Raw genomic sequence first — 12,813 nt, 5'->3', positions numbered from 1 at the left:
TTTTGGTGGAAATTAACTTATTTCAACAAAGTTTTTGGTGGAAAATTACTTATTTTATTGTGAAGATTTCGGCTTAAAATAACTTATTTCATGGTAAAGATTTCAGTTAAAAATTATTTATTTCATGGTAAAGATTTTGGTTGAAAATTATTTATTTTATTGTAAAAATTTCGGTTGAAAATTACTTATTTCATGGCAAAGAATTCGGCTGACAATTACTTTTATAATGGTAAAGATTTTACTTGAATATTACCTATTTTATTGTAAAGATTTCGGCTTAAAATTACTTATTTCATGGTAAAGATTTTAGTTGAAAATTAGTAATTTTATTGTAAAGATTTTGGTTGAAAATTATTTATTTCATGGTAAAGATTTTGATTGAAAATTACTTATTTTACTGTAAAAATTTCAGCTGAAAATTACTTATTTTATTGTAAAGATTTCGGCTTAAAATAACTTATTTCATGGTAAAGATTTCAGTTAAAAATTATTTATTTCATGGTAAAGATTTTGGCTGAAAATTACTTATTTTATTGTAAAGATTTTAGTTGAAAATTACTTATTTTATTGTAAAGTTTTTGGTGGAAATTTACTTATTTCAACAAAGCTTTTGGTGGAAAATTACTTATTTTATTGTGAAGATTTCGGCTTAAAATAACTTATTTCATGGTAAAGATTTCAGTTAAAAATTATTTATTTCATGGTAAAGATTTTGGTTGAAAATTATTTATTTTATTGTAAAAATTTCGGTTGAAAATTACTTATTTCATGGCAAAGAATTCGGCTGACAATTACTTTTATAATGGTAAAGATTTTACTTGAATATTACCTATTTTATTGTAAAGATTTCGGCTTAAAATTACTTATTTCATGGTAAAGATTTTAGTTGAAAATTAGTAATTTTATTGTAAAGATTTTGGTTGAAAATTATTTATTTCATGGTGTAGCTCCCTGGTTCAATAAAAAAAAAAATCGACTCTCCAACTGATGATCCTCATAGTTTATTCACATCCGTCACATAAGTCGTCACTTCATGCCGTACACCATCAAGTAACCAGATTGAGGATCAACGTAAGAGCTTGTACAAAGAAAAACCAAACAAACAACAAAATTAGTAAACCTTAAGACAAACATTTCAAAACCAAACACAAATAAATAAACAAACACATCATTTAAACATAACTAGATAATCACACAAACAGCAAACAAATAATTTTGCTACAATAAAACAAAATAGAAATAAAGATAACAAGAAGTCAAAATACCTTGTTCTCCATTTAAACCAGGAGCTAAACTCCTTATGAACCGTAAACCTTTGAGGCCATGACCATGTGCGTCTGGGTCTCGTTCCGTACTCAAATGTTTAGCGCGTACTCGCACTATATCCGTTCACGCCAATATATTTCACAATAAAAGACTTCTCATTACCATAACATAAATGCAATTAAATGCTATACGAAATAACACCAAATTCAAATATTATGAAAACAAAGAAAATAAATAATGAATCACAAAAACATACAACAAAGTCATTAACACTCCCACCAAATCAAGAGTGCAAATCTCACTCTAAAAGCACAAGCACGAATGATTTCCTCCTATAAAACATTTTTATATTTATAAACCCCTTTTTTCAACCCCTTTTTCTCTTTTTTTTCTTTTAAAAGTTATGTCCCTTTTTTTTTGTTTTTTTTTTAAAGTTATTTACAATTTTTTAATATATATACACACACACCTTTTTCCCTCTTAAACATGACCTCAAATTTACAAAAGATATACGAATATACATCTCATAGAAATTTCAAAATGTTTTCCCATAATGACTTTCATCTTGAGGAGAAATACTTCAATAAAAACATCAATGTCCCTCCATTAATAAAATAAGTTTCTGCACTGGTCTTTCGATTATGGACTGCTTATTTACACGCTTGCCCTTTGCATTAAGCTTTGAATCGCCTAGGAGTATCTTAGCCCTTCTTACAAGTCCATCACCACTAAAAATGACTTCCTGTATCCTTCCAAGCTTCCATTCGCTTCTTGGTAAATTTTCCTCTTTGACCATTACAACATCATTGACTTGAAGATTTCTTTTAGACACATTCCATTTTTGTCGAGCAGCTATGTTCACAAGATATTCCTTACGCCAACGACTCCAAAATTGCTCTGCTAAAAATTGTACACGTCTCCACCTTTTCCGTGCATACACATCTTCCTTAACAAATTTACCTGGTGGAGGCAAAGTGATAGCTGATTTTAATGTGAGTAAATGATTCGGAGTGATTGGTCTTAGACTTTTGGGATCATTCAAACAATCGACAGTTAGCGGTCTACTATTTACAATAGCCATTGCTTCGTATAGGAAGGCCCTTAAAGATGAATCATCCAAAGTTCCGGGATGAGATACAAGAATTGCATTTAGCACGGATCTTACTGTTCTAATTTGGCGTTCCCATACGCCACCAACATGGCTTGCATGAGGTGCATTCATGATAAACTCGCATTGTTTTCCTGACAAGAAGGTTGTTACTCTTTCGATGTCCATTTCCTTAAGTGCAACCTTTAGTTCATTTTTTGCTCCTATGAAATTACTCCCCTGATCAGATCTTAGTTGTCGAACAGTGCCTCTTATGGCGACGAAACAGCGCAGAGCATTTATCAAGGTGTCCGTTGTCATATCGTTAAGCATTTCGATGTGCACAGCACGAGAGCAAAGGCAAGTCAGAAGAAGGCCATACCTTTTATGCATACTTCGTCCTTGCTTGATGAAAAATGGGCCGAAACAATCCATGCCGGTATACATAAATGGAGGTGATGGATCCACTCTTTCTATAGGAAGATCAGCCATTTTCTGTTCCTCAACAGGCCTTCTGTGCTTCCTACAAATAACACAATTTCTAATATAGGATGTCACAACTTTACTGATTCCTAGGATCCAAAAACCATTAGATCTTATCTCATTTAGGGTGAATCCTTTTCCTTGATGCATAACTTTTTCGTGAAAGTGAGCAACGATCATTCGTGCGACCTGATGATTCTTTGGAATGATTACAGGATGCATTACGGAATCTAAGCAACTTGAACGTCCAAGCCTTCCTCCCACCCTAAGTACACAATCTTCATCCAGAAAAGGGTCAAGAGGATACAATGCGCTGTGTGACGAAACGTTTCTTCCCGCTTTTATTTCTCTCAACTCATCCTTGTAGAAACTCTCCTGCAAACATTTAATTATGCGAAGTTCCGCCTTCTGTCTCTCTGATACAGTGCTGAGATGACCAGATTTATCTTTGTTGGCTCTCCTTAACAGACGTGCTACTGCTCTGATTGCCTTTGACCAAGAAGAAAATTTTGAAAGACGATCAACTAAGTTAAAGCTTTCTATGCACTTTGTGTTCAAAGTACAAAAGGTTTTCACTTCTGGATCCCCAAATAAAATCTCAATATTGGGTTTTGTCGGTACAGGCATCTCTTTCTCCCACAGAAATTTCGGACCAGCAAACCAGTTTGAGGCAAGAAGCTCCTTCACAGTTAGGCCCCTAGATGCATGGTCAGCAGGATTTTCCTCCGTTGGAACATACCTCCACTGCTCAGTAGTTGTACCATTGCGTATTCTTTGAACTCTGTTTGCAACAAAAGTGTGAAATCTACGCGCTTCATTGCTTATATATCCAAGCACTACTTTAGAATCCGTCCAGAACGTCTCTTCAATAACTGTATAATCCAATTCTTTCTTGAGAACACTGCTCATTTCAACAGAAATGACTGCAGCAGCTAGTTCCAATCTAGGGACCGTTGTAAGTTTGAGAGGTGCAACTCTTGATTTTGCCATCACTATAGCACAATGGATATCTCCTTTGTCGTTCTTAAGCCTAATATAGGAGCATTGACCGTATCCATGAGTACTAGCATCGGAAAAGTGATGCAATTCAACTTTAACAGGTTTCCCGAAGTTCGAAGGTACATATGTGCGCGGTATGTCTATTTTCACCAGATCATTTAAGTCTTGTTTCCATCGCTCCCACCTTAGACGTAGTCCATCTGATAAAGGATCGTCCCATCCACTGCCACGCTTACACACTTCCTGCAATATTCTCTTTCCACTTAAGAGCACAGGTGCTATAAGTCCCAAGGGATCATAAACAGAAGCAACAGTAGACAATATGCCACGCCGAGAGGCAGGTTGATCTTTCAGGTGAACATTGAACTTAAAGCGGTCTGATTCTCTTTCCCATTGCATGCCAAGTGTTCGTTCTAGAGGCAATTCATCAAATGCAAGATCAAGATTTTTCAAGTCAGGGCTTCTTTCTGATGCAGGAATACTTTCCAACACAGTTTCGCTGTTCGACACAAATTTATGTAGCCGTAAGCCACCTATAGCACAGAGTTTTCGGGCCTCATCAGCAACCTTGATAGCTTGGTCCGCATCTTCAACACTAATTACTCCATCATCTACATAGAAATTTTTAAGCACAAACTGTGAACCTAATGGGTAGAACTCACGGTTTTCAGTTGCAAGATGCTTCAAGCCGTAGTTTGCACACCCTGAGGATGAAGCAGCACCAAATAGATGAACTTTCATGCGAAACTCGCAAACTGGTTGGTGGATGTTTCCATCCTTCCACCAAAGGAAGCGCAAGAAATCTCTGTCAGACTTGTCTACGTGAAACTGATGATACATTTTCTCTATGTCACACATAAGTGCAATAGGATGTTGACGGAATCGAATCAAGATGCCATGTAAGCTATTTATCAGATCAGGACCTTGAAGTAGATGATCATTTAAGGAACAACCTTGATACCTTGCAGAGCAATCGAAGACTACACGTAGTTTGTCTGCCTTCTTCGAATGAAAAACACCATGATGTGGCAAGTACCATGTTTCTCCTTTCTTGCCATCATCGTGCACTTCCTCAGCATCTTCTCTCTGAAAGATTTCACTCATAAACTCACTGTAACGTTTCTTATATGATTCATCCTTTGCCATTTTTCTTTTAAGATGATCAAGTCTAATCGCAGCATGGCGTCTGTTGTTTGGCAAAGTGGGCCTTACTTTGAAGGGAAGCGGCATTTGGTAATGACCAAGAACATTTCTCTGTATACCTTGCTTCAACTTTTCAAGAAAATTAATGTCATCCTGAGATACTTTTGTGGTCTCTTCTTCCATATCTTTAAAATCACTTTCTAGGACTCGTAGCACATTGGCTGGTGTGATCAGAGGAAGCTCCTTAACTGCAGTGCGGTGACACAGTCTGCTGACTTCAGATAAATCAGAATTTGGCGAAGAACAACCGACTATACTCCATCCTAGATCTGTCCGAATAGCATACGGTTCATCATCTCCTCCTAATATCACTTCTCTGGGGGCCATTGATCTTGAACAATTGTAGCCTATTAATAGACTGACATCGCAGTCCTGTAATGGAGGTATTTCGTCAGCAATAACCGCGAGATGATTCCAATTCTGAGCAACTTTAGAAGTAGGAATGTGGCTACGATTAGCTGGTATGCAATCTTTGGTATAAGTAGGAGGCAAATCAATATAAATGCTGGACTTATATGCTCTCACCTGAAGTCCTGATACCCTCTCACTTTGAAGGATTGTATCTTTCCCAAGCATGGTTGTAAGTTTCAATCTTACTGGGAACGTTGTTGCCTGTAAAGCATCACTCACACCTTTTTCAACAAATGTAGTATCACTCTGAGAATCCAGTAGTGCATATACTAACCTTTCACGGCTTGGATTTTGCTTTACAGACACCCAGACTGGAACAATCATGGAGGTATGCACATTGTGATCTTCTCCAGCCACATTCAAGGCCATTGCATTCATCGTATCATCAAGATCGCTTTGGGTTTGAACTGCAGAAGATAAAGTCTTCACCATTTTCACAAAGTTACTATCATGCAAACTGGTTGGATGCTTTCTCTTACAGATATTACAAATGAGACGACAACGACACTCCTTCGCACCGTGACCAGACTTCAGACATCCATAACAAAGCCTCTTCTCCTGAACATATCTTCGTCGCTCTTCCAGCGGTTTGCTGAGAAAATTGGAACAGTTATTGAGTTGATGATTACTCTTCTGACAGAACATACATGGAGCTCTGTTCACAGATTTGACCACATTTTGACTCTCTATGTTTGAATGAGTAATAAGAACCCGAGCTCTGCTTCGCTTGGTCTCTGTTAGATTTACCTTTTCACTAGCGTGTTCTAAGTTATGAAGAGCGTGAAAGGACGTAACTGGATTACAGGCAATCTCCGCTTCAGTATATACAAACATAGCAAATTCTTTGAAAGTAGGATACTCATGATCGTCGATAAGAGACTGTGTGACTCGACGATTCCACCTGCTAATTGCCCAGTCCGGTAATTTTTGCACAAGCTTCTGGTTCTCTTGATAGTCGTTTAAAATTTGAAGACCCTTAACGTGAGGCATGGCACCCTGACAAGCATTGAGAAAGTCAGAAAAGGTTTGGAGTCCTATGGCATCTTTTGGATGGATTTTAGGCCAATTTGTTAACTTCTCTCTGAAGGCCTTTTGGATGACAAAAGGCTGGCCATAACGACCATTCAACTTACTCCACGCATCCTGATAGGCTTCATCATCCGTTCTGAAGAAAGTGCCTTCCAAGACTTTTCTGGCAGGACCACTCACATACTTCTTAAGGTAGAACATCTTGTCAGCAGAAGAAAGACTTTTCTGATCAATGAGCACCATAAAAGATTGTTTAAACTCAATAAAATGAATGGGGTCACCTGTAAAGATAGGAGGCTCTGGAACCGGTAGTTTGCTCATAGTCATTCCATCTTGAAACGCTTGAACAAGATGATGTACGTCGTTCGCTGGTGCCTTGACTGACAGCTTTGCTGGCTCTTGATGCACATTTTGATGAATTTCTTGTTTCTTTCGCACACTCACTTGAGAAAACTCTGATTCTTCTGCGCTACTACAATCTTTGGATGAATTAGTCCTTTCTTTCTCAATTTCTTGATTATATACTTCAAGTTTAGCTTGAGCTGCTTTCAGATCCTTTTGTGCTTGAATTCGCTCCAGTTCTTTTAACTCAACTTCGAGAGCCTTTTTATGCTGTTCCTCTAACTGCTTTATTCTTTCTTTTTGCTTTGTCTCTTCTAATAGAACATTATATGCAGCTTGTTTAGCTGCTACTTCTGCTGCAGCATCTACACGCTTGGCTTCTAAGTTTGATACAACAGAGCGATGACTAGATTTACTAGCTTCCTGACTAACTTGTGAAACAGTCGAACCAAAGATTGAGCGGGCATACTGATGAGTTAATAAAGTGCGAAGACGACCTTTCTCTCTCACTGCATCAAAATCTCCATCTATACCCGTTATTCTTTCATTAACAATTTTAGTAATATCAGCTGTGACTGCTTCACATGCATCCATTTTTCTCCTCATCTCAACAGTTGGGGATACACGCTGCCTAAATTCATCATAAGCACCAAGGACCTTATTTTTAGCTGTCTCCAGGGAATCAATTAAAATAGCCAGCTGAGTTTCTGACGCATCTAACTTAAGATGCTCACGTGCATTACGGGCATCTTCTTTCCACTGATCATATAAAAATACTATCTTTTTCTCTCTCTTTTGCCGTTCTTCTTGCTGATAGGCTAACATTTTTTCAGTAGGAACATGCATACGTTTTGAACGACGTGCACTTTCACTTTGAGTTTCTGTGTGTTGGCTATCAACTTGCCTATTTGCCCCTTTTGAACCAGCATCTGACTTTGACATTTTCCTACATTTACAATCCACTAAAATTACGTAACACTACTCACAAGTCCACTTTAGCCACATATGCTGAGGCATTACACTTGAAGCAAAACGAATATATTTGATACACTTTAACGTTAGTCCATTAACAGGTGAACTGTACGCGCACCAAATGTCCATTTATCTTTAAATCGCGTTCAACAAACAAGAGAAGATTTGTCCCTTAAAAATTAACTTTGTTTCATTGTCTTTGGTACTCACTGCGATCCACCAAACAATGATTGGAACAGTTATCTTCCCTCGAATAGTCCACTAACTCAGTCCATCTGCTGCCCGTAGAGGTGTACAATCATCCGCTGAAAGTTCGCTTTAATCTTGATCCGTCAAGTGAGCACTCGCAGCTGTTTCCACCGAGCGCGCCGCCGAGTTCGCCGACATTAAAGCTCCGTCACTAACCATGGCGTCCCTTGAAGCGGCACCGCGGGTCAACGATGGCAAGCTCTTACTGTAGCTCCCTGGTTCAATAAAAAAAAAAATCGACTCTCCAACTGATGATCCTCATAGTTTATTCACATCCGTCACATAAGTCGTCACTTCATGCCGTACACCATCAAGTAACCAGATTGAGGATCAACGTAAGAGCTTGTACAAAGAAAAACCAAACAAACAACAAAATTAGTAAACCTTAAGACAAACATTTCAAAACCAAACACAAATAAATAAACAAACACATCATTTAAACATAACTAGATAATCACACAAACAGCAAACAAATAATTTTGCTACAATAAAACAAAATAGAAATAAAGATAACAAGAAGTCAAAATACCTTGTTCTCCATTTAAACCAGGAGCTAAACTCCTTATGAACCGTAAACCTTTGAGGCCATGACCATGTGCGTCTGGGTCTCGTTCCGTACTCAAATGTTTAGCGCGTACTCGCACTATATCCGTTCACGCCAATATATTTCACAATAAAAGACTTCTCATTACCATAACATAAATGCAATTAAATGCTATACGAAATAACACCAAATTCAAATATTATGAAAACAAAGAAAATAAATAATGAATCACAAAAACATACAACAAAGTCATTAACACATGGTAAAGATTTTGATTGAAAATTACTTATTTTACTGTAAAAATTTCAGCTGAAAATTACTTATTTTATTGTAAAGATTTCAGCTTAAAATAACTTATTTCATGGTAAAGATTTCAGTTAAAAATTATTTATTTCATGGCAAAGAATTTGGTTGAAAATTACTTTTATAATGGTAAAGATTTTACTTGAATATTACTTATTTCATGGTAAAGATTTTAGTTAAAAATTACTTATTTTATTGTAAAGATTTAGTTTGAAAATCACTACTACCTAAAAATAAAGGCTGCTTTTTTCCAGTATTGTCAACCATCTTTGGACCCAAAAGTAAGTGAACAGTTCTCAAAAGAACTAATTGTTCTTTTGTGTAAAGAACATTTCAATAAGTCACTGTAAGGATTCACTATATGTTAACTTCATGGAACCATCAATACCAATTAAAACTTTATTTTTAAGAGCGTAAACTTGGTTAAACACTTCTAGAGAGTAATAGAAAGCTGCAGATCTCTGATCAACCTCCAGAACCTAAACATGCAAGACTAATGAGCCCATTTATAACAAAACCACATCAAGAAAGACTCCTAAAGTAAATATTTACATCTCTCCCCAGTGATTTTACTCTAGATAACTTTCAAGACCAAGAAGGAGAGACGGGGAGGCAGACATCTTACATAGACTGGATTTGTAGATTTGTAGACTAGAAAGAGTTTAGAGATCAACAGATAAAAAAGCAAATATCGAAACTTCATCGCCAACAATACAATTCCTCTTGGATCTATTAAGGACAATTTGTACTATTTCACTTAATTCATTCAATCTAATAATGAATTTGTGTCCTTTTTTTAAACTTTGGAAATAATCTACTACACAATAAGCAGAATATATTACATCAAGTTCTTTTATGTAAGATTATAATTTGCCAATTTAAACATCATTATTGGAAATATTAAGGGAAAACGCGTTGTAATTATGAATAAAAAAATAAAAACAAAGGGAAAAGCTTCTAATGAAGTTACTCACGTAAACTTTATCGAACTTTCCTTTGAAGAACAAGAGCGTTTGCTCCAGTTCGAGCTCTTCAACCGAATCGGTTCCAGATTCCAGAACCTTGTCGCCAAACCGGATCCCATAATCGAAGAGCTGCTCCCGGTTCAGACACTGGACCGACACCAGCAGAGCCAGAAGCCCAACGCTGCTCAGAAAAAACATTATAAAAACCTTAGAAACTCCACATATATGTGCGTTTATTGTCCGTGTAATGGGTGAGGGGTCGGTGTTGTCCGTTAAAGCTCCGGTCAGAAGTAACGGTGATGAGTCTAGAGGTGTGAGGAGGAGTTCATGAAGGGCGGAGTTCACGGAGGAGGTGGAGGAGCCTCGAAAATCATTTACATCACTGCGGAGATTTGAACCCCCGAAGGCCGTCAAAACAAAAGGTAGGGTGGGGGTGTTCTTAAGTACCCGTAATAAAGTCATTTAATTACAGATATTTTCTGCGTTCAGAACATTTACAAGTCTGTCAGAGCACTATTTTCATCTGGCGCCAAAATCGCGTTTGCCTGAGGGGTAACCATAGCAACAGCGACTTCGGTTAGGAAAATATTACACTAAGTCGACAATAAATAAAAAATATTATGAGTATTTATCACTTTACTATGAATTTATATTTCAAAACTACATATAAGCCTTCTATATAAGTCTTTAACAAAAGAACCATCAAAGACTGTCGAACATTTTTCGACAAAAACACTGCCAAACCTACTGTTAAAATATGATTTGTTCGTAAGTACCCATATTAAAGTGGTTTAATGAACCGTATTAAGTATTTTTACGTTTTTTAAACATGTGCTTCAACACACCTATTTCAATGCTGAAGTCAGTCCAGTTTCGCAGTAACCATAGCAACAACGAATTTAGTTATGATAAGACTCTTCTGTCTAGGAGTCTAATCATCAAAGACCGTCATGTTAAAATATGTGCTGGATTTGTTCCTATACTAAAGTGGTTTAATTAAACAAATTGAGCGGCATTTTCTACGTTTTTAGAAAATTTATGTCAAAACTTACTTAAATCAAAGACTATTGCTTAAATCTGCCGCTTAAGTCAGTCCTGTTTCGCGGTAACCATAGCAACAGCGAATTTAGTCATGAAAATAGGACCAGATCTCCACAAATATAAGAAATATATGTCATTGCCTCAGAGACTGTTTTATCCTGTTTATTGCTAGTGGTAACCATAGCAACAGCGACTTTAGTTACGATGATATGACTCGACTTAACATAAGGAACCATACTAAAGTGGTTTGATTAAATGTTAAATAGTTAAAAGCTACATTTTCTATGTTTTTGGAAAATTTACAAGTGAATCTGCGAGGTAACCATAGCCACAGCGGCTTTAGTTACGATAATAGGACTCTACATCGGCAAAAATAAGAACTATGACCATTTATCACTTTATTATGAATTTATATTTCGAAACTACATAAATTTAAGTCTTTTGTTTGAGTCTTTAACAACTCAAAGACTGTTAAACAGTTTGCAACAAAAACAGCCTACTGTTAAAATATGTGCTGGATTTGTTAGAATATCATAAGTACCCATACTAAAATGGTGTAATTAAAAGTACAAGTGACATTTTTTGTTTTTTTTTTATTTACAAATGCGTCAAAACGCGTACTTGAATCTGCGCGGTAACCATAGCAACAGCGCGCTCTTTTTTTTTTACTAAACTCAGAAAATATTGCAAAAACAAGAGTTGTCGCCATTTATCATTTTTATGCTTTTTTTAATTCATAAAAGTTGTAATTTATTGAACTATGCTTTTTTATTTGTTTTTAAAATATACTATACTAGTTGTTCTGGATTTCATTGCTGCTTAAACCGTATTTATGAAGACACAAAAAGCTCTGTCCACCCCACCCTGGTCCAGATGTGAACCGCCTCTGCCTGGGGCTTCAGTTAAGAGCTGGGGGCCTTCAGGGGTCAGTGTACTTCTGAGGGGACATCCATTTACACTTACACATGCTTATACTCACTTTACAACCTAAAGTTATTAAGTAACTACTCTTGCTTGCAAACACAGTTTTTGAGCCACAGTTAAATTGATTTTGGATGAATTCTTATTGAGCAAAGATGATCAGTTTCCATGTGCATAGTTGGAATGAAAATAAATTAACAAATGATTTTAGTTCTATATTTCTATTATTGAATATTAATACTCTTAAAAATAAATTATGACAACTATTTCTTGAAGGCTTAAGTCTTTTTTTTATTTTGAGGTAAGTTATAAGAATAATGTGACATTTTTGAAGTTTTGATTTTATAGTAAATATTTATTGGTTTTAATGTAATTATTAGAAGAGTATCAGACATCCCTCAAACATCTTAATGGTCCTTAAAAAAATAAAATAATAATAATAATAATAATAATAATTTTATATATATATATATACACATATTTTATTTTGTAAATTTTAGATTTTAAAGTAAATTATTAAAATGACATAAAATAATTAACAAATAATTTTATTAGTTTTTAATAAATGTTATTGTTAAGCAAGTATCGATTCTATAATTCTATTTATGAATTCTTAATGCTTATAAATTAATTATTAAGTCTTTTTTGGAGGTAAATTATGAGATTAACGTGATTTCTAAATAATTTCATTATACTTTCATTATTAGAAGAGTATCAGTTCTATAAATCTATTCATGAGTTAACGTTTTGATTTTAAAGTAAATTATTTTCTTTGTTTTGATTTTGAGGTAAATTATGAGATTAATGTTCAAATAAATTAACTTTTTTAAAAGTATCAACTAAGTTCTATTCCAAAAGAGACATAAACCTAAAGAATTAAATGAAGAATTTGTTTAATTGTCATGAAAATGTCACAATCCAAAACATCTTAATGGTCCTAAAAAAATAAATAATAATAAAAAAAAATTAATTATTAGAATGACATGAAAATAAATTAA

The 12,813-nt window shown here is 35.4% G+C and overlaps 1 protein-coding gene across 1 annotated transcript in view; it reads right to left on the bottom strand.

Annotated features, from left to right (window-relative positions):
* LOC141294285 (nidogen-1-like) overlaps positions 1-10,203 on the bottom strand; it is a 63,547-nt gene extending 53,344 nt beyond the window's left edge. Inside the window, exon 1 of the mRNA XM_073826359.1 lies at positions 9,863-10,203. Within this exon, the coding sequence (XP_073682460.1) occupies positions 9,863-10,051 (189 nt within the window). The 5' untranslated portion in view covers positions 10,052-10,203. The remainder of the gene's footprint in view (positions 1-9,862) is intronic.
* Positions 10,204-12,813: the final 2,610 nt, after the last annotated feature.

The sequence above is a fragment of the Garra rufa genome, chromosome 20, assembly GCF_049309525.1.
Source record: "Garra rufa chromosome 20, GarRuf1.0, whole genome shotgun sequence".
In the NCBI taxonomy this organism is placed as follows: Eukaryota; Metazoa; Chordata; class Actinopteri; order Cypriniformes; family Cyprinidae; genus Garra; species Garra rufa.
Note: the sequence above shows the minus strand (reverse complement) of the source record. Positions and strands in the feature narration are given on the sequence as shown.